This window comes from Lepus europaeus, chromosome 18 (assembly GCF_033115175.1).
Source record: "Lepus europaeus isolate LE1 chromosome 18, mLepTim1.pri, whole genome shotgun sequence".
NCBI classification, from domain to species: Eukaryota; Metazoa; Chordata; class Mammalia; order Lagomorpha; family Leporidae; genus Lepus; species Lepus europaeus.
In genome coordinates this window covers 5,839,447-5,860,889 of record NC_084844.1, presented here as the reverse complement: position 1 = coordinate 5,860,889, position 21,443 = coordinate 5,839,447, and the positions used below count along the sequence as shown (strand labels likewise).

At 52.8% G+C, this 21,443-nt stretch overlaps 1 protein-coding gene across 1 annotated transcript in view; it reads left to right on the top strand.

The window, feature by feature from the left end:
* The first annotated feature begins 9,440 nt into the window (after positions 1-9,440).
* The window catches only part of RAB37 (RAB37, member RAS oncogene family), a 54,959-nt gene continuing 42,956 nt past the window's right edge, over positions 9,441-21,443 (top strand). Inside the window, exon 1 of the mRNA XM_062216426.1 lies at positions 9,441-9,512. Coding sequence (XP_062072410.1) covers positions 9,441-9,512 — 72 coding nt within the window. The remainder of the gene's footprint in view (positions 9,513-21,443) is intronic.

Here is a 21,443-nt window from a genome sequence, read left to right as displayed (position 1 = left end):
GTTCACTCCCCAGATGGCCACAATGGCTGGAGCAGCACCGATCTGAAGCCAGGAGTCAGGAGCTTCTTCCAGGTCTCCCACGCGGATGCAGGGCCCAAGGACTTGGGCCATCTTCTACTGCTTTCCCAGGCCACAGCAGAGAGCTGGATCAGAAGAGGAGCAGCCGGGACTCGAACTGGTGCCCACATGGGATGCTGGCACTGCAGGCGGCGGCTGTACCCGCTACGCCACAGAGCTGGCCCTGCTCCTCATTTTTACAATGAGAAAACTGGGACTCAGGAAAACCACATAGTCTGAGTTGCAAACCTGGGAAGCGGCTCAAGGGGGGCCCCATGTCACGTCTGTCTGAACCCCACTCCAGTTTCGTTTCAGTTCCTCACCTGGCTGTCCAGAGCATCCTGCAGCCCAGGAAGCTGGGGCGGCGTGCAGCGGCCTTCGAATAAATGCTGCCAAGGTGGAGAGAGAACAGCGGATTCTTGCCCGTAGAACACAGAAGATGCATGAAAAAGTCCACTGCGGGGCCAGCGCCGTGGCTCACTTGGCTAATCCTCTGCCTGCCGCACCGGCATCCCATATGGGTGCCGGATTCTAGTCCCGGTTGCTCCTCTTCCAGTCCAGCTCTCTGCTGTGGCCCAGGAAGGCAGCAGAGGACGGCCCAAGTGCTTGGGTCCCTGCACCCACATGGGAGACCAGGAGGAAGCACCTGGCTCCTGGCTTCAGATTGGCGCAGCTCCAGCCATTGCAGCCATTTGGGGGGTGAACCAACGGAAGGAAGACCTCTCTCTTTCTCTCTCTCTCTCTCTCTCTAACTCTGTCAAATAAAAATAAATAAATAAATAAAAATTTTTTAAAAGTTCACAGCAGCGCTGTTTACAACACGCTCTGTCAGGAGTCAGGAGCCGCCCGTCTCTGCGGGAGAGCGGATGGAAACAACGCGATGCACTCCCTCGGCGGCCAGGACAGCAGACTACAGCAACACGCCCCAATGCGGCAGAATCTTCGCTACACAACCTCAGCTGAAATAAAATGCGTGCTTTCAAGAATGCAAATAGATGCAATAAGATTATCTAAAAGGGAACCAAGGGAGGGATGTGCAGAGGTCGGGGCAGTCAGGGAAGGCAGAGAACAGAGATGGGGCAGTACACAGCCAAGGGTGATGTCAAGGTCCTGGCTTTTGTTCGGGGTTTCCAGGTTCTCCGCACGCTGGAATGAGTGACCGCCATTCATGGATGAGTTCTGAGCATGTCCGAATGCAGACATTCTGACCAAGCTAGCCCTGCCCACCCTGAGGTCCAATTTAAACAAAAACTAGGTTAGCAGGTGAATGGGTGGTTTGACATCTTCCACTGCCAGCTTCCCAGGTTTTAGGCTCACTGGGCACTTTGAGGAAAATAATCAGCAGTCCAGAGTCCCTTCTGCCTCTCCTGGAAAGTTCCCGAGACGGAATGCCCTGCCCTCTGCAAGCAAGTGGCAGTCTGTGTAAGAAGGGCTGTGGGGCAGGACCGTGCCCAGGGAGGTGCGATGTCAGCAGGGAAAAGCTCAAGGAAGTGATGCCTCCCACACGGAGATAGACACACGTGACACACGCACACATGCACTCACACATGCATGACACACGCACCTGCTGCTGCCTGGGGGGAGGAGGGGCTCACCATAATACCCACAGTCAAGGGCGACCCCTGCAGAACAAATCCCGTCCCAAAAGACAGTGTGTGCCCCTAAAATCCCAGCAAGAGGTAAAGGACAGATATCTTTCAACAGACAAACACTGACTCTATGTGTTCTTGAGATTCAATGTGATGTTGTGACCCTTGTTGTAGACGCTGTAGGGTGACTCACTCCAGCTGGTTGGCCTATGCACCAGCTCACATACTTACCATTTTCTTGTGGTGAGAACTTTTAAAGTCTACTCTTGAGGCTGGTGCTGTGGCATAGCAGATAAAGCTGCTGCCTGCAGCCCTGGCATCCCATACAGGTGCTGGTTCGAGTCCCAGCTTCTCCTTCCAATCCTGCTCTGGGCTAACTTACCTAGAAACGCAGCAGAGGATGGCCCAGTCCTTGAACCCCTGCACCCAGGTGGGGGACCTGGATGAAGCTCCTGGCTCCTGGCTTTGGATCAGCCCAGCTCTGGCCATTTGGGCCATTTGGAGAGTAAACTGGTGGATAGATTTTCTCTCTCTCTCTCTCTCTCTCTCTCTCTGCCATTCAAATAAACAAACAAATCTTTAAAAATAAAGTATACTCTTTCTACAAATTTAAATCATACATTATTGGGGCCAGTGCTGTGGTGTAGTGGGTTAAGTCTCCACCTGTGGCGCCGGCATCTTATATAGGTGCTGATTCGAGTCCCGGCTGCTCCTCTTCTGATCCATCTCTCTGCTATGGCCTGGGAAAGCAGTGAAAGATGGCCTGGGTCCTTGGGCCCCTGCACCCGTGTAGGAGACCCAGAGGAGGCTCCTGGCTCCTGGCTTTGGATAAGCCAAGCTCTGGTCATTCTGGCCACTTGAGCAATAAACCAGAGAATGGAAGACCTTTCTCTCTGTCTCTCCCTCTGTCTGTCTGTAACTCTACCCCTCAAATAAATAAATATAAAAATACATGCTTTATTGCTAGCTATTGGCCACTATACTGTGCAACCCAATCACTAAATCTTAGTTCTGGTATGTTGCACCCTTTGTCCAAAGCGTCCCTTACAAGTGTGTTTGTTACGGAAAGAGGACTCTGTGCACAGGAAATGAATGGAAAGGGTGACTGAGAGAAGCAGCCAGTCAGCCTTGCTGACTTTGCCATTTGGCCTGGTGCCCCCTGAATCCTGGGTACGAAGCCGCTGGTCCTGGGGATGTGAGCTTAGCGGTTCCTCAACAGCGCAGTCCCTGGGTTCTGAGACGCCGCTGGGGGCCGGCGTCCACAAGGAGGCAGCAGTGAGTCACAAGGCTCTCTCTGCTCAGCAGAGGCAGCCGCCCGTGCTCTGCTGGACTCTGCCACACAGGAGCAGCTGCAGAGCTAACGACCCTCGGAAGGCCCGCAGGTGCACGGCGTCCTAGTCCATGCCGTTGTCTTGCTGCCACAGGTTCCAGGTAAAAAGGGGTCGATTTCTGTGCCTGGCCTTGGTTTCCTGTGTGCACTGTGCTTTTCCCGTGTGTGTTCCAGGAATAAGGGCGTGGGGGCAACGTATGCACACCTCTGGAGAGACACAGCCCCGGGGAGACCCCCTTGGCTTCTCCACTTCCTGACCCTGACGAAGCAGCAGGAAAGGCTGCAACCCACAGCCAGCCAGCCCTGCACGCCAGGGAGATTTTCCAACCGTGGAACTAGAAGCACCGAACAGGTCTCCACAGTCCCTTCCTGAGCCACAGTCCCCTGCGGATGATTCTGCGTGAACGAGGCTGCCGAGGGATCGAGGGACGGGGAAAGCAGTGCAACTGGGGGCCAGACTCCTGGGGACAGAATCTTGTCTGCCAACTGCACGGCCTTGGTGATTAACTTGACGTCCCTGAGCCACTCTTTCCTCCTGCAGAGGCCGGTGGGTGAGAGCAAGTGAGGTGATGCCTATGAGGAGTCCGAGGCACTGGTGGGCCCAGTAAAGGCTCAGGCTTTCATTACTCACCTGGATTTCTCCAAAAGCCCCACTAGGGGAGGTGGAGGAGGGCACGGCGGCAGAACTGGAGATCTTGCGAAGTGGCCTGGGGAGCCTCGGACACCCTCGCCTGTTGGAGGCCCTGCATCAGCCTCCAAGACCATGACTCCCTGTGGGGCTGGGACAGGGGAGGGCACCCCTTGGCGCCTTTCTTGGGGAAGAGGAGTTGGTGTGTGGGGGCCACTCCCTGACTCCCCACCACCACCCCCACCTCCCATGTCCTCCTCAGCTGCAGGCAGAGCCAGGTGGTCGCCCTCTCTTCTCCAGACCTCCAGCACACTGGGTCCATGTTGTTCACATGATAACCCCCACGTGGCACATTCAGGTGGTCTGATGGGTCTGGGCCACACCCAGGAGCTATTTACCTGATTGATAATTACAAGGCCCTTCAACAGGAAGAGGAGGGGAGCAATGTGCCTGGGGCCATTGCTGCCTGCCAGCGGTCAGTGTGCTGAGCCCCCGACCAGGGTCTTTCCCAAGAGGCATGGTGTGCCATGCCCACTAAACCTGCATGGGCTAGGCAGGCAGTCTCCCAGCCAGGCACAGGATCGTCCACAACTCCCCACAGCCATCCATGAATGAGGAGAGTGAAGATTAGCAACATCCAATACCAGACCAAGCCGCTCCTGTCGCAAGCAGCAGCCCCAAGATTCAGAGCCAGGTCTGTGGGTCCGAGAGGAGCCCTGAACCACTGCAGGATAGCCCCCCAACCCCCAACACACACCAGCATGGCCCTGACCACAGGGTTTGGAGGTCTCCAACTGTCAGTTGCACGTAGTGGACTGTCGGTCTTCAGAATCAGGAACTGTGGCTCTTTTGTCCATTTATCCTGAGCACCTAGTGCAGTGCTAGGCTAAGGATGAATGAATGGGGGCCGGCGCTGTGGTGCAGTGGGTTAACGCCCTGGTCTGAAGCACCAGCATCCCATATGGGTGCCGGTTCTAGTCCCAGCTACTCCTCTTCTGATTCAGCTCTCTGCTATGGCCTGGGGAAGCAGTAGAAGATGGCCCAGGTACTTGGGCCCCTGCACCCATGTGGGAGACCTGGAAGAATCTCCTGGCTCCTGGCTTCAGATCGGTGCATCTCTGGCCATTGCAGCCATCTGGGAAGTGAACCAGCAGATAGAAGACCTCTCTCTCTGTCTCTACCTCTCTCTGTAACTCTTTCAAATAAATAAAATAATTTTTTTGACAGGCAGAGTTAGACAGTGAGGGAGAGAGAGAGAGAGACAGAGAAAGGTCTTCCTTTTTCCATTGGTTCACCCCACAAATGGCCACTACAGCTGGCGTGCTGCGGCCAGTGCACTGCGCTGATCGGAAACCAGGAGCCAGGTGCTTCCCCCTGGTCTCCCATGTGGGTGCAGGGCCCAAGGACTTGGGCCATCCTCCACTGCACTCCTGGGCCACAGCAGAGAGTTGGACTGGAATAAAATAAATCTTAAAAAAAAAAAGATGAATGAATGGATGGATGGATGATTTTCTCCAAACCCTCAAGGAAGGACACAGCACCATTTCTCCTCCTGGATCAGCACGACTCAGCACATTCCCCCCCATGACTCAGCACCTCCATCCCCATGACTCAGCACCTCCATCCCTATCCAAGCATGCAGATGGGCTCCCTACTGTGCACCCTCACCCACTCCAAGAGCCCAGAGCTTAGCGGAGGGAGCCGTGCCACTCCTCCCATTAGAGGAGACCTCGCTAGGTCTTTGACGCTAGAAATCCATCCCCTGTCTGCATTGTGTGGACTGTGCAGTGTCAGTGTCCCAGGATTTATTCTGCATGTCCCCTTCAAGCCCTGCCCATGGACCCTGCAGGTTCTCTCTCTCGTGTTTGTTACTGTTGTCTAGAGATGGTCTCCTCAGTGACGCAAGATGAGGCTGCCACTTGATCGCCACACGAAGTTCACCTCAAAACTTCAGAATCAAGCTAATATGTTGGTTAGGAGTGGCAATGCACATGTTCCTGGGTTCAAATCCCAACTAACTGTGTACGCTTTTCTAAATCTCTCAACCTCAGACTCCACTTCTGTAAAATGGGACAATAATAAGCATCTTATGGGCTTGCTTCTCAGTACGATCATCACAGGGGCTGGCGCTGTGGTGTAGCTGGTAAAGCTGCCACCTGCAGTGCTGGCATCCCATATGGGAGCTGGTTCAAGTCCTAGCTGCCCACTTCTGACCCAGCTCTCTGCTATGGTCTGGGAAAGTACTGGAAGATGGACCAAGTCCTTGGGCCCCTGCACCTGTCTGGGAGACCTGGAAGAAGTTCTTGGCTCCCGGCTTCAGATTGGTGCAGCTTCGGCCATTGAAGCCATCTAGGGAGTGAACCAGCGGATGGAAGACCTCTCCCCTCCCCCTCCCCGCCTCTCCTTCTCTCTGTGTGTAACTCTGCTTTCCAAATAAATAGAAACTATTTTTAAAAAGATCATCATAAAACATTTGGCATCATATATATAGCATTGTATTAAATGCTTGATAAATGTTGATTCTTTTAAAGTCAAGTCCTGGGACCGGCATTGTGGTGTAGTGGGTGAGGCTGCCACCTACAACGCCAGCATCGCTTATGGGTCCAGGTTTGAGTCCCAGCTGCTCCACTTCCAATCCAACTCCCTGCTAATGCACCTGGGAAAGCAGCAGGAGATGATCCAAGCTCTGCCTCCATGTGGCAAACCTGAATGAAGCTCCTGGTGCCTGGCTACATCCTGGCCCTGCCCTGGCTAGTGCAGCCATTTGAGGAGTAAGCCAATGAGTAGAAGATTCATTCTCTCTCTCTCTCTCTCTCTCTCTAACTTTCTGACTTTCAAATAAAGTGGTCTGGTTCAATGGGTTGAACCCCATTTGCGGCCCAGCATCTCCTACCAGAGCACCGGTTTGAGTCCCTGCTATTCTATTTCCAACATAGCTCCCTGCTTATGCCCCTGGGAAGGCAGCAGAAGATGGCCCAAGTGTTAAGGCCCTTGCCACCCACGTAGGAGACCAGGATGGAGTTTCTGGCTCCTGGCTTTGGCCAGGCCTACCCCTGGCTCTTGTGGCCATTTGAAGAGTGAGCCAGTGGATGGAAAATCTCCTTCTCTATCTCTCCCTCTCTTTGTCACTCTGCCTTTTAAATAAATAAATATTTATTAATCTATTTTACAAGTCTAGTCCAGGACACCTAAGGCAGCTATATAAGAGTGAGTACTTCCAGAATAAAGTTCTAATCATTCTAGTTTTAGGGTTTCCGCAGGTTACTAGCAAACTCCCTAATCACTAGGCCAAACATGTAGTCCACTGCAAACTCTGGCCAGCCAGCCTTCCTAACACATCATTCTAAACACAAATAGGCAACTAAGTATCCCAAGGCATGGGGGGGGGGGCGGAACTCAGCCACATGACTAAGAAAACTGACCCTAGGCAAAGTAGAGATCTTTTAAGGAACCAGAGAGAAATTTTAAAATACTCAAAGACATTGGGGAAGACACTATATCCATAAAACAAAGAGATAAAGCGAAATTGAATAAGATAGTAGCCTCAAAAATTAAAAATAGAAAATGCCACTTGATTTAGCAGTCCCAGTTCAGGGTCTTTACTCCAAAGAGTTGAAAGAAGGGTCTCAAAGAGGGATTCAGTTGCCATGTTCCTGGTAGCAGTAGTCACGGCAGCCAAAAGGTGGAATCAAACCAGTGTCCACCAGTGAACGAGTGGACAACAAAAGGTGGTGTGTCCATGAGACGGAATATTACCCAGCCTCAGAATAAAGGGACTTTGGGGCCAGCGCTATGGTGTAGTGGATTAGGCCACCGCTTCAGTGCCAGCACCCCATATAGGTGCCAGTTCAAGTCCCAGCTGCTCCACTTCCGATCCAGCTCCCTGCTATTGTGTCTAGGAAAGCAACTGAGGATGGCCCCAGTGCGTGGGCCCCTGCACTCGTTTGAGAGATCTGGAAGAAGCTTCTGAATCCTGGCTTCAGCTTGGCTCGCGTGGGCCCCTGCACTCGTTTGAGAGATCTGGAAGAAGCTTCTGATTCCTGGCTTCAGCTTGGCTCGCGTGGGCCCCTGCACTCGTTTGAGAGATCTGGAAGAAGCTTCTGATTCCTGGCTTCAGCTTGGCTCGGTACCAGCTATTGCAGTCATCTGGGGAGTGAACCAACAGATGATAGATAGCTCCCTCTGTCTCTCTGTTTCTCCCTTTCTTGCTCAGTCGCTCTGAATTTCAAATAAATAAATAAATAAATCTTTAAAAAAAAACAGAAAAACAAAAAAGAAATCAGTACATATCAGAATGTGAGGTCAATTGAAATTCAATAAAAAAAGAATGTGTGCCAAAGAAAGGCAATTTTGAGAATATACTGAGATCCATGGTTCTGTTTTGCAGAAAAATATAAATTCAGGTTTCCAATGTCCCACTGTTCTCCTGAAGTCTGCTATTCACCCCAGGTTAAGAAACCAAATCACAGGCCTACCAAGAAACTCGCCCACACGAACACAGGGGTCCCCTGGCTTTTTTGTTAAGCAAATATTCGCTGAGTGTCTCCACATTAGACATTCCAGTAATAATGCATTATGAATGAAGTTTGATTTTTCACATACATTGTCTCATTTCTGCTCATAAAAATCCAGTGAGCCACACACACATGGCTTACTCTACCTACTTCACACTTGCGAAAATGCAACCAATCAGTCCTAGAGAGCATAGTCAAGACAGAAGTGAAACCCAAAAGTAAAATGTGCTCTTTTAACCTGAAGTGTGGTTCTTTCTGTCTGTGTTGACACTGACTCCTGGCTGTAATAGCCACCTAGGAACACCAGGGATAAGCCCTGAGCCACAGTTGCAGCCCCCAGTGCCCGCGGTGGTCAGCCTCATGCTCTCCTATGCCAGGTGGTGCAGCTCTGCCAACAGAGGGGCCTAGCATCAGGTCTCTCCCCACCCAGGACACACAACAGCTTGCATTTATTGGAATCTTCCTTAGTGCTTCCCAGGCACTCTTCCAGGCTCTGCACATGAATCAAATCATTAGATCTTCAGAACAATTCCATGAAGCAGGGACTCATTGCTTCCATTTTGTGGACACAGGAGAGATCAAGAACTCCGCCCAGGGTTACACAACTAACAAGCCTCAGAGCTGAGATTTGAGCCTGTGTTCTGTCTCTCCTGAACCTTTCCCTCTCAAATTCTTAGGCTCTTGTGCACCTTAGAGAAGGTAATTAAAGCTCCATACAGACCCTCCTCACCTCGAAAAAGGCAAGCAGAACTTTGCACGTTTCCAAGACTTGAGGAAACTCTAAGACCCGGCGTCTGCCAACCTCAGGCTAGCGCCGCTGTTTGCCTCACACACAGGGGAGGGAACTGTGCGGGGACCAGGAGGAGCGTGGCGGCGCCGCAGGACTTGGTCTCGGCCCTCGCGGGCGGGCAGAGAGCGCGCTGCGTGGTGACGGGGATGCTGCTCCACTGAGAGTCAGCAGCGCCGGCTCCCGGGACCGCAGCGCCCTGAGCCCGCAGCCGGGCTGCCAAGCCTCCGGAGTCCGGTGCCTGAATAAGGTACGCACCGACCACCGGCTGGACTCAAGCCCTGGGTCCCTCCCAGCGTCCTGGAGTCACGAGACCACGCTGGGAGCGCAACTCCCGCTGCAGGTGCACAGAGGGGGTTTGCTGCTGTCCGTGGTGCTGAACCGCCGCGGAGCTGTCCGGTGCTGAACACGGATGAGGCCGGGCCCGCGGGGCTCAGACCCCCGCCAGGCGCACTCAGCGGAGCCCGGACCGAGCTGCTGTGGGCGCTGACGCAGAGAGCTGGGACCGCGGGAAGCAGTGAGCTCCAAGCCGGGCATGGAGCTGCAGAGACCCGACTCCTACCAGGGGGGAGCTGGCCCCGACTTCAACGAGCACGTTCTGCACAAGGTACAAATCTCGTTGCCCGGTCCCAACGCTGGGAGAGGGCGCCGTCACCAGTTCTCTCAGTTCCTTGACTTTGCTTTGGGACTTAAAGAGAAACTAGCCTGTGTCTGTGAGCCTGAAGAACCCTTTCTGTTCGCTGCTCAAAACCGACGCGTAAGCGCTGGGGGAGGGGCCTCCGCATAGGCTGGGATTGTCAGGAGCGTCGTTCATTCAGCTAAATTACTTGCGTTCCTTTCACCGCGTTCCCCAGGACCTTGGCTCTCCCCGACCCCGCAGGGGGCTGTGTTTATCCTCCCAACCACGCCTCACAAGTTCCAGCCCGCTAGATCTGGTAGCAATGGCCAGCTTGGCTGGTACCTGACATAGCATGATCTGCTGCAGAGATGGACTGTTGTTTTCTAACCAGACTCCCCTGTGGCTCCAGAGAGATGCCCTCAAGCTGTGACTCACTCACAGCCTCCTGATAGTGTTTGCTTATTTCAAAGCTCTGTCCTATTTGCTGCTTCTCTCATTCGAGTTTCTTATGCAACCCAATTTTCTGTGCGGCAGGTCTCCTCTTGAAGTGGTTGTTGAGAAAAATTAGCTTTCTTTCTCCAGATAACACTTTGTAATTCAAAATCTACCAGTTTGAAAGAATCAAAGCCTTACATTTGCCGTAAGAAATTCTTATTGCTCTTAATCCTTTCTTCTAACTTGGCCATGCCTTCCTGCTACAGTTCCGATATTCCCTACTTTGCCAATCCCAGTTTATATGCAAGGCTGTACAAGGTCTTGAACTTGAAGTTTTTAAACCAAAATATCACTCTAAAAATTCTGTGAATGCAAGCTTGATCCATCTTCCTCCTCAATTATACAGCTCATTTTGAGGGAACAGAGAGACAAAGTGACTCTCCCAAGAGAACAAACTTGTAAGGGGAAGAGCTGCTACTAAAACCCAGGAATTATGACTCCAAGTCTGGTAATCTCTCTAGATCCTTGCTAAACTTCCCACCAGAGTGTGGCCCATGGAGCTTCAGCATTGAGATTTCCTGGGAGCTGGTCAGAACTCAGACTCTCAGGCCCATCCCAGATCTTCTGGGTCTGAATCTGCAATTTAACAACATGCCTTGTAAGCAAATGTTCACAGTAAAGTTTTAGACACACAGCTCTGTGCCATACTGGCTGGTCCTGAAATCTGGCTATTGAAGAAAGTGGGTCTGTAGATCTGAACAGCCAGGTGACTTCTCCCAGCTCCCTGAGCCCCTAGGGTACAGAAAAGGAGAAAATTTCCTAACAACCACCACAACTTGAAGTGAATTGGGGTAAGTTCTGTGTTTTTTAAGATTGCAACTCTAACCATGGAAGAAAACACATGCAAGATAATTACAAATCATTGTAGTTATTATTATTATATAAACTATCTCATAAAGACATAACTGTCTATTTTGAAAGATGTGCTGTTCAGTTTTTCAAATGATTGATTGGAAGTAGCCTTTTCCACCTCAATTACCCACACATGAGATGGATGTAGCCCATTAAAAACTTTTGCTTCCTTTGGGTTTATTGATCACTACTAAATTGAGAGAGAGAGAGAGAGAGAGATGGAGAACCTGTTCCAACAAGTTCTGACAGATTCTAAGACATGTGGTTTTTTGCCGCTAGTAAGTGTTCAGTCTCTTAAGCTGGTTGTGTGCACCTTGACATTCAAAGTGACACTTATACCCTTTGTGGGGGACACATGTGTGTGAAGGGAACCTTTGCAGCTTTATATAGGACTGAAAGCCACTTGCTAACATTGATTTATGACTGTACATGACTTTCTATGGGGATCCACGTTAAGTGTGTATGCTTTAAATGATCAATCTATGAGTATACTTTATTATTTTGAAGCTGCTATATAGTAAAATCCAAGGAAATCCTGTTGATTAAATAAAGTATGCTGGCCATGAAAGAGAGGCAGGAATACCCTCCAACTTTAGTTGCTAGCAGTTTTTTTCACTTATTTGTTTATTTTGATTTTATTTGAGAGATAGAGAGAGATCTTCTATCCACTGGTCCAGTCTCCAAATGCCTGCAAAAGCCAGGGTCAAGCTGAAACCAGGAGTCCAGAACTCAATCTGGATCACCCATGTGTTTGGCAGGGACCCAAACACCTGAGTCATCACCTTGTGCTTCCAAGGATTCACATAGCAGGAAGCTGGATCAGAAGCAGAGGAGCCAGGACTCAAGCCAAGGCTCTCCAATATGGGATGCAGACCCCGCAAACCATAACTCAACTGCTGTGCCAAACACCCACCCCTGATAGATTTTAAATTCATGCTTTATTGAAAACCCAAAGAAGCTTACATCTTATGTGTACACCTTGATGGGTTAGCACAAAGTGAACAGAGGTGCAAGTGCTACCAAGATGAAGGAGAATCTTGCCAGCTTCCCAGAAACCCTGCGTTCCCTTCCCCCATACCCTCCCCCTTCTCCCTTATTTCTCACCACTGGAGAGAAATAAGTATCACCCAGTGTTTTCACAGAGCAGCAAAGTGTTATGTGGGCTAGTCTAAGAAGCCTGCCAGAGAGATACTGTTGTGTGGTGGATGAAACCTCAGACTTTGAACAATTCAATCCTTTGTGTGGTTTTGAGCAACATCTGTAAAAGTTGCTTTCTGAACTATAAAATAATCACAAGTCCTTGCTTTTTAAGTTGTATTTACTTATTTGAGAGAGACAGACAGATAGACAGAGCTCCAATTTACTGTTTCATTCCCAAAATGCCCATAAAAGCTGGGGCTAGGCCAGGGTTGAAGCTGGGAGCCAGGAACTCAGTCCAGGGCTTCTACAAGGGTATCGGGAACCCAGTTACTTAAGCCATCACTGTTGCCTCCTGGGGTCTGCACTGGCAGCAAGCTGGAGTCAGGAGCTTCTGTTATGGGATGCAAGCATCTTAGCCCACAGGTTAATGCCTGCTCTCTGGCTTATTGCTTTTTGAGTGAGGCTGTTAGATAATACAATGGAAAGCACATATATAATCTTTGGAATATATGAAGCATTCAATACATGGTGGTTGCTATTGGGACATACATCTTGGGCTCTGAAGCAATTTTGGTAGGAATCATATTTAATCTCATCTAAAATGACAAAGCTTTGTGAGAAGAGCAGCAGATTCACACACAGAAACCTCAGAAACACACAGTTCACAGGCACAGCCCCACGACCCATCCATACAAAAAGCATGACTTCTGATTTCCTAGAGTGAATATCTCAACTCTATGGGAGCCGTGTTGATCAGGCTTTTATTATTATAATGAAAATACCTGAAAGGAGCTTCTTGAAGTTTTACTTTGCCTCACAGTTTTGGAGGTTCACAGTCCAAGATCAGGTGCCCCCCGATCTGGTGTCTGATGAGGGCAATGGATGGCCGACCATGTGAAAGGGGGGCAGGTGGAGAGCCATGGAGCAGAGAGAGAGGGAAGCCAAGCTCTGCTTATATAACCAACATCTTATGAGAGCTACCTCCCCAAGGCTAACCCCTGGTGACCTAAAGGCCTCTCACCAGGCCCACTTCCTATACATCATAATTAGATCCACCTTTGATCCATCAGTCATTGACATTAATCCATTAATCATCAATGTAAGACTTTGGGGACCAAGCCTCCAATACATGGGCCTTTGGAGAACACCTAAGCTATTATCCAAAACATAACAGAGGTGAGGAATGGGGCACGATGAAACCTCTTACTAAAACTCTCTCAGAGGAAAGATGTGCACCAATTCATTGGCACTGAGTAGCACTTGCTCTTCAGCTGGTTGCAAGAGTTGCAGCCTGACCCAGATGAGCCCAAGTAACTCTTAGAGGACTCCTTCAGGGTGGGCTGGAAGCTGGGAATTGCCTGCAAACACTGGGCTCATCTCCTGCTTGGAGTTTGTAGAGTGGTTGAATATTTGATGCAACTCAATAATTAGACGGGTGAACACCCTTGCTGCTGTCTTCCTCAGAGAACTCTCAGGCCTCTCCCGACAGTGGAGCAACCTCATGGGCCATCAAAGACAATTCTGCAAGCCAGGGGCTCAGGGACAGCCTATAATTGGCTTCTTGCCCTGGTGGAGCCTGACTCCAAGCTCTGGGAGAAGAAGCAGAGAGGGGCGAGTTTTGGCCCCGATGCCTGGGAAGCAGAGCTGAGGGGCTCCTAATTCACCATCCAAGAGCTCTGATGAATGCCCTTCTGCCAACCTCGTTCCAAGAGGGCAGACAGCTACTCATCCAACAAGGACAGCCTCCCCCACAGCATCTCAGAAAGATCAGGGAGAGGAAAGTCATGGCCTGTCCATCATTTATCCAGAGTTGGCCACTGATGAATAAAAGGGAAGACAAGGATGGGAGATCTCTGTTCTCCCAAGTCCCTCTGACCCTGCTCTCACACTTCAGGGTGACTGGCAAAGGCACAGAGGTGGTGTCTACCACGCCCCCTGCTCCCTAGCACTTGTCTCTATCTCCCACCTTCTGCTCATCTTGTGACTCTCCATCCGCCAGCTGTCCCCATGACTCATCTGTTCATGGGGCAAACGTGTTGTCCTTTTCCAACGCGTAAGGAGGTACAGGAGGCATTTTAAAGAACACACACACTAAAAAAGTGGTCCTTACCTTTGACAAGCTGGGGCTGTAAGGCACATTCACCAGTGGCTAGGATATTGTGTGGTCTCAGAAATGCCTGAAGAAAGGTACAAGATGATGCCACGGGGGGGACCCTGGGAGAAGGGGCTGCTTCTGCCCTCAGTTTGAAAGCACACTTCTGACCTCGCTCTTGTGTGGCCTCTGACTAATGTTAACAACCAGGAGAAGCAGAGTTGCACACACCTGCCTTCCCCCTCTCAGCTGGGCACAGCAGCACGGCCCCGCCCTGCTAGGAAAGGTTGCCAGGGAGAGACAAACCAGCCAGGGAAAGGCTGTACCCTCCGTTCTGTTCTCCTCCATCGTTCTCCCTATGACCGAAGAATCCACGTCCACAGGGAAACGCATGCCCTGCAGGCAGGGAGGTTTTACAGTTACGGTGAGAGCAGCAGCTCCACTGCCCTCCAGACTTCCGTGCCCAGCTCAGGGGGGAACAAGAGTGTCCAGAAAAGCCAGCCTTTCCCTGCGTGATGTGTCCGTTGGCTTGTTTTCCTCTCTCTCTCGGTCTGAAGGCCTACAGCTCAGTAGATGAAGTGTGCATTACATCACTGATGTCTGGGGCCGTCTGGGGCTCCTTCGGCTAATTGGCCAGTCCTGCCCAGTTGCGGGAGCAGGCACTGCCCTGGGAGTGGCACCGGCTGGCCCTCTGGGATGACCTTAGCAGGAAGCAAGGATGATTCAGTCATTCTCCTCCCTGGGGCGTTCTCCCTTTACTGTGGCTTTGTGAGAACACGTCGCTGGCGCTGGGCACTAATGTTGAACACGTCGCTGGCGCTGCGCACTAATGTTTTCTTTCATAAGCTTTGACTCCTTTCATCTCGGGGGCAGGAAGCCCCACTTTGCTAGAAGTTGTGGGACTGGGCTTCGAAGTGCCTCTAAACTGATCCCAGCATGCTCCTAGTCCCTAAAGACTGCCGGGTGACAAGAGGCCCCACAGCGCCTTGGCTCACCTGCAGAGCTCATGGGCAGTCCAAGTCCCCAGCTCAGACCAGCCCTGGACCCTCTCCCGTCTGCCTCCCCAGGGGGTGTCTGAAGCCAAGTGGGAGGTCTGCAAGGAAGGGGGACAGCAAGCGACAGGCGAGGACACCTTTACCCAGAACCGACCACAGCAGTGCAAGGAAAATCACGTAATAAAGCACGAATTCTCCCAGCCCATGACCCCTACTTCCCAGGCCTCGACGCCAGAGGCTGCTCCCTCCCTTCTCTTCATCTCTGCCTCTCACCACAGCGCTGACCCATCAACAGGAAGATGGGATTGAACAACCTGTGGCTTGCATTCAGGTGTCTGGAAGCGAGCTGAGTTTGAGCTCGTGTTTCCTCTGGCTTCCCAGTCCTCTGTCCCTGGTAAACACACGCACAAACATGCGTGCACACACATGTACTTGAACACACACACAGACTTGCTTGTGCTCTTGTTCTCTGTCTACCCCTATCTTTTGTTATGGACCTTTTTTTTCTTTTAGAATTATTTTATGTATTTGAAAGACAGAGTTACAAAGAGACGTAGAGCCAGAGAGAGAGAGGTCTTCCATTCATTGGTTCACTCCCCAGATGGCCACAACAGCCAGAGCTGAGCCAGGAGCTTCCTCTAGGTCTCCCATGTGGGTGCAGGGGCCCAAGGACTTCTACACCTTTCCCAGGTCATAGCAGAGAGCTGGATCGGAAATGGAGCAGCCAGGACACGAATCAGTGCCCATACGGGATGCTGGTGCTGCAGGCTGGGCTTTAACCCACTGCGCCACAGCACCGGCCCTATTAGGGGCCTTTTAAAAGCAGAGCAAACCTTTCCTCTCCTTTTGCCATGCTCCCCTGTTGGAGTTTTGTGTGCACACCACTTCTGGCAACTGTTTGTAGCAAATCAGAGAGCAGCATCCCCAGAGACAACACCTGCTCTTCAGCCCCTCCCCAGCCTCACTCCAAAAGCCATGTGACCCCTGGAAGCAATGAAGCCACTGGTGTAGACTCAACCCACGCCAGCCCCAGCCTCAGCAGCAGCCCCAGGGCCCCCCTTGCCTCTGGGGTGGGGGTGGGGAAGTCCCAAGTCTTTGCTTATACCCAGACCCTTCCTCCTTCCCTGGCTTTGTGAGGTCATGAACTGAAAAATATTAAAAGTCATCTCCGTACTACAGTCAAGAGGGATCCAGTGAGCCCAATAACTGTTACAACAAATGATAAAAATACTCTGTGCAGAATTTTGCAACATACAAAAAAACTAGCAGCTGTGACACTGTACACATATCACATGCTTTTTCCAGTAAGTGTCATTAGTAACTCCACATTACAGGCGTGGAAACGGAGGGCAAAAGCTGTCCTTGCTCAAGGTCACAGCCGGTCCTGGGGCCATTCAAGTAACGGCAGCAGAGCCTATGCCGCACTGGAGTGTTCTACCCACTTCACAGCTATTCACTGAATCCTACAGCAACCGCATCATAATCCTATTTTACAGATGTAAAAAAAAAAAACTGAGGCGGCCGGCGCCGTGGCTCAATAGGCTAATCCTCCGCCTTGCGGCGCCGGCACACCGGGTTCTAGTCCCGGTCGGGGCACCGGATTCTGTCCCGGTTGCCCCTCTTCCAGGCCAGCTCTCTGCTGTGGCCAGGGAGTGCAGTGGAGGATGGCCCAGGTCCTTGGGCCCTGCACCCCATGGGAGACCAGGATAAGTACCTGGCTCCTGCCATCGGAACAGCGCGGTGCGCCGGCTGCAGTGCGCTACCGCGGCGGCCATTGGAGGGTGAACCAACGGCAAAAAGGAAGACCTTTCTCTCTGTCTCTCTCTCACTGTCCACTCTGCCTGTCAAAAAAAAAAAAAAAAAAAACTGAGGCACAGGGACAGTAAGAAACTTGCCTGAGGTCAAACCAGATGAGGATGGGGAAAGACGGAGCCAGGAGGGGAGGAGGGGCTCTGCCAAGGGGCCCACAAGTTGTCATCACAGCAGGGTAGGACTGCAGCCCAGTGTGCGGCCCCCAGCTCTGTAGGATCCGTTTTGTTCACTCACCCCAGAGGGGCCCCATGTCTCCAGTTCGTGATCACCAAACCCACAGAACTCACGTACAGCCCGGGATGCCAAGACACGCTACAGTCAGCGGATTTCCTGCCAAGCAGGACACCCAGGGAAGAAAAGGGCCAGGGCACTCAGCTGTGCGATGCGATCAGCTTGGCGTGTGCAGCCGTGGCTCCACCATGAGCTGCCACCCACCCCCTCGGCCCCTTCTGCACCAGGAGCCTCGGTCGTGGCCCCTTGGGCCCCTCGTCCTCCACCTGGCTCTTCCCACCCTGACCTCTGCCCGCCACTCTCGGCTGTGTTTACCGGTGACTCGGGTCCGGTCTACGATTCTGTCCTCTCCAAGTCTACATTTCCTGCAATGCTTGAGAGACCACTTGTGTCTGACCTTGGGAATGTCCTGCACTTGACCTGGTTGTGGAGAGGGAGGAAGGCGGTGGAGGAGAGGAGTCCTCTCAGGAACACCGCCCACCACGCCCAAAGCCTCCATCTAACTCAGTGCCTGTGCCAGGGCCTTAGGCGTTCTGGTTTCAGGGTTGAGAACCATGGGAGAAAGAAAAAGCTGATCGGGGTCATTTCCTTGAACCCCACTGCCACCCTCCACGTGGTCCCCGAGCCACCTGATGCTTCCGGCTGAGAATCCTGAGAACCAGTTCACCATAGCTCTGCTGGGGACAAGAGTCACCCCCTCCCCCCAGACTTAGAAAGCTCCGTCTGGCCAGCAGGGTGGATCCCGGAGGACAGCCCAGGAAGGGGTGACTCAGGCCACAACCGACCTCAGCCCAAGTAAGTGACAAAACAGGCCTTGGTGCCCAGCGAGACTCCCCGAAAGTCCCGGGCCTCACATGGTAGGAGACCAGGGCCAAGGCCGACAGCTCTCCAAGGCTGAGTCCTAACCGACTGACCCACAAAACCCACTGATCCCCAGGAGAGCCCCAAGACAAAGATCCCTGGAAGCCCACATCCAAGAATGGAAGACATTTCCCCAGCGCACTGCTGACAAGTGCCCGCAGGAAACACCCAGGGCCCGACACACAGGAACAGAGCGGCCAGCGAGCCCCTGCCCCACCAGCCAGAGGTCTGAGCTGAAAAACATCCAACCAAGCACAAAGATGCCAGGGCCCTGGCCCCTGGAGAGCAGCTTGGCCCAGCCCATGCAAAGAGGTGTGGCAAAGACAGCAAGGAAGCCCCCTGATCTCCGTGGCCAGGACTCCCTCTGCTCCGTGCCCTAAGCCAGGTCTCCTCCATGAACACACAAGGAGGCAACACCGTGGAGCCCTGGCCACTGCCATACCGTCCACCACCTACCTCCCCCCTGTGCCCTGAGGTCCACCGCCCGGTCCACCCCGCCTGCTCACTGACATTCTCAGAGCGAGCTTGGGGTGCCACAGCTGGGCTTTCGTCCCGGCTCTGCCATGAGCCAAGCGTGCGTCCTGGGTCGTGCATTCGAACGGTGCCTTGGCAACGTGCAGGGTGCGCGCCCGTCGGTTGTCTCATTTCATTTCTGCGACACTGAGCACTCGCAGTGCAGACCTGTTGTTGACCAGAGGTGAGCGCTGGTGCTCAGGACCGTTCTGATTGCCGGGGACGGAACCCAACTCCACTGCCTCAAGCCGAAGAAGCAGCAGCAGAGGAAGAGGAATTCACAGACTCTTGTACCTGAGAAACCCGGGTTTGCTGTTGGCGTCCGGCCCAGCTGATCCAGGGACTCAAACAGGGACATCAGTGTCACTGTCTCTCAGCGTTGTTCCTGTGGCCTGGCATTCACAGATGGGCGGAGACTCATGGGGTCACCTGATCACCAGCAACTCCAGATCACATCTGCACAGGGACTTCTCTCTCTTTTTTTTTTTAAGATTTTTTTGTTTGCTTTTTTGAAAGGCAATGTTACAGAGAGAGAGGGAGAGAGAGAGAGAGAGATCTTCCATCTGCTGGTTCACTCCCCAAACAGCTGCAGTGGCTGGGGCTGTGCCAGGCTGAAGCCAGGAGCCAGGAGCTTCTTCTGGGTCTCCCACATGGGTGCAGGGGCCCAAGTACTGGGGCCGTCTCCTGCTGCTTTCCCAGGCACAACAGCAGGGAGCTGGATCGGAAGTGGAGCAGCTGAGTCTCAAACCAGCACCCATACAGGATGCCACCGTCACAGTGGTGGCTTAACCTGCTACACCACAACACCAGTCCCAGTTCTTTGATATTTTTCTTTTTTTTTAAGTTTCATTTATTTATTTGAAAGCCATAGTTTCAGAGAGAGAGAGACAGAGACAGAGAAAGAGATCCTCCATCCTCTGGTTCACTCCCCAAGTGGCCACAACGATGGACAGGGCCAGGCCGAAGCCAGGAGCTTCTTCCGGGTCACCCACATGGGCGCAGGGGCCCAAGCACTTGGGCCATCTTCAGGAGCATTAGCAGGGAGCTGGATTGGAAGTGGAGCAGCCAGGCCTCACAGTGGCACCCGTATGGGATGCCTGCCTTGTAGGTGGCGGCTACTTCACCCGCTACTCCACAGCACGGGCCCGCCCCCCACAGTTCCCACTTTGAAGAGAAATCCTAGGTGTAATGCCCACTGGGGACTGTGGCGGTCTCACGACCATCCCTGAACCAGTCACCATGGCCGGAGGATGGACATATGTTGCTGGCTCAAGCTTGGGTCCCAGGCCACCCTTGAGAGTGGGGTCCGTCCCACCCCAGCCCTCTGAGTCAAGGGTGGGAGAGAAAACTCTCCCATGAAGAGGGGGACATCGCAAGCTGTCGGATAGTCACGCAAGACAGCAGCTGTCCCCGTGACCATCCTGGGCCAGGCAGGGTCTCAATATTTTTAAGCCTGTAGTGAGCAGTCGGCAGATAAGCAATGAACGGATCTTGTCACTGTCCCAGCTGAACTGGGTGGGGTGGGAGGGACTGGGGACCCTGTGTGTGGCCTCATGTGCTCCAGCGGATCAGGTGGGCTAGTGTTGAAGACTGAATGACTGGACTTAGGGAACGCACTGATGTCAGCCTGCAGCGTGATTGGCTCACAGCGGCTGTGGACCCAGAGCGCCCCCTCTGGCCGGGAGTAGAATTTCTCCTCTAACGGACATAGACGGCTCAGCTGTCACTCAGGCAGGGAAGAGGCGGATCTGGGGGCAGGGATGAGGGCCCAGGAATGAAGCTCTCCGGGACTGAGGGGCGTTCCCCCTCCTCCTTGGCATCAGAGCCAGCTGGGGTGGAGACACCTGGGGTTTTCTAGCTGGGGGTGAGGGCATGGGCAGCCCAGAGCTACATGGAGCTGATGAGAAAGCCTGCCACACGAGCCGGCTTCTCAGTGGGCTGAGCCGTGCCGTCACACACGGCCCTGCCTGGTCTGGTCCAGTGCTCTGTGGTCACCGTTTCTAAAACCTTCGTGACTTTTTTTATGCAAGGAGCCCCGGTCCATCTGACGCACACCTGGCCCCCTGAGTGACACAGCCTTCCCTGCTCTCTTCTGAAACCCCTGAGCCGTCTGAGCCTGGCTCTGTGTGACAGTTCTCGACTGTTCTCCGGAGCGGATGTTCCTCCTTTTGGCCTCACATCACGTCTGGTTTCAGACGTGCCTGGAAGGACTAAGCATCGCCCTGGGCCAATGGCAAAGAGGTGGACGGTGCCCCTCCCCCCAGGCAAGTGCAGTGCCAGTCCTGCTGGTCCCAGCAAATCGGGACAGCACCTGCAGGGGCCAGGCCAGGCAACCGTGGCCTGGAAGGCAGAACTGAAAATCCAGGGGTGAACAGGCGGGCCTGAGCCCTGGGCAGGCCCCTGGGGGTGACGTGACTTATCACCCCAACGGGGCTTGGGGTTGTGGTTCGAGCAGTGTGCCGGTGCTGAGTAGTGGATGACCTGGAAGACGAAAAACAAAGAAGAAAGCTCCCTGTGAATCACTGCCTCGACACACATCTCAGCTAGGGATGGAATCGCACCCTGGAACACAGCTGTGTGTGTGCGTACACGTATGTGTATGTGCACGTGTGTTTACACGTGTGTACGTGTGTGTGCATGCACACATGTGTGTACACGTATGTGTGTGCACGTGTGTGTGTGCGTACACATATATGCCAGACGCATAGATAGATGGTCAGCAGGTGATATAGACAGATGACTGGTGTGTAGCTGGGTAGATAGATGACTGGTAGACAGGTGATGTAATTATTGTTGGTGATAGAAGATTAATAGGTGGGGCTGGCGCCGTGGCTTAACAGGCTAATCCTCCGCCTTGCGGCGCCGGCACACCGGGTTCTAGTCCCGGTCGGGGCACCGATCCTGTCCCGGTTGCCCCTCTTCCAGGCC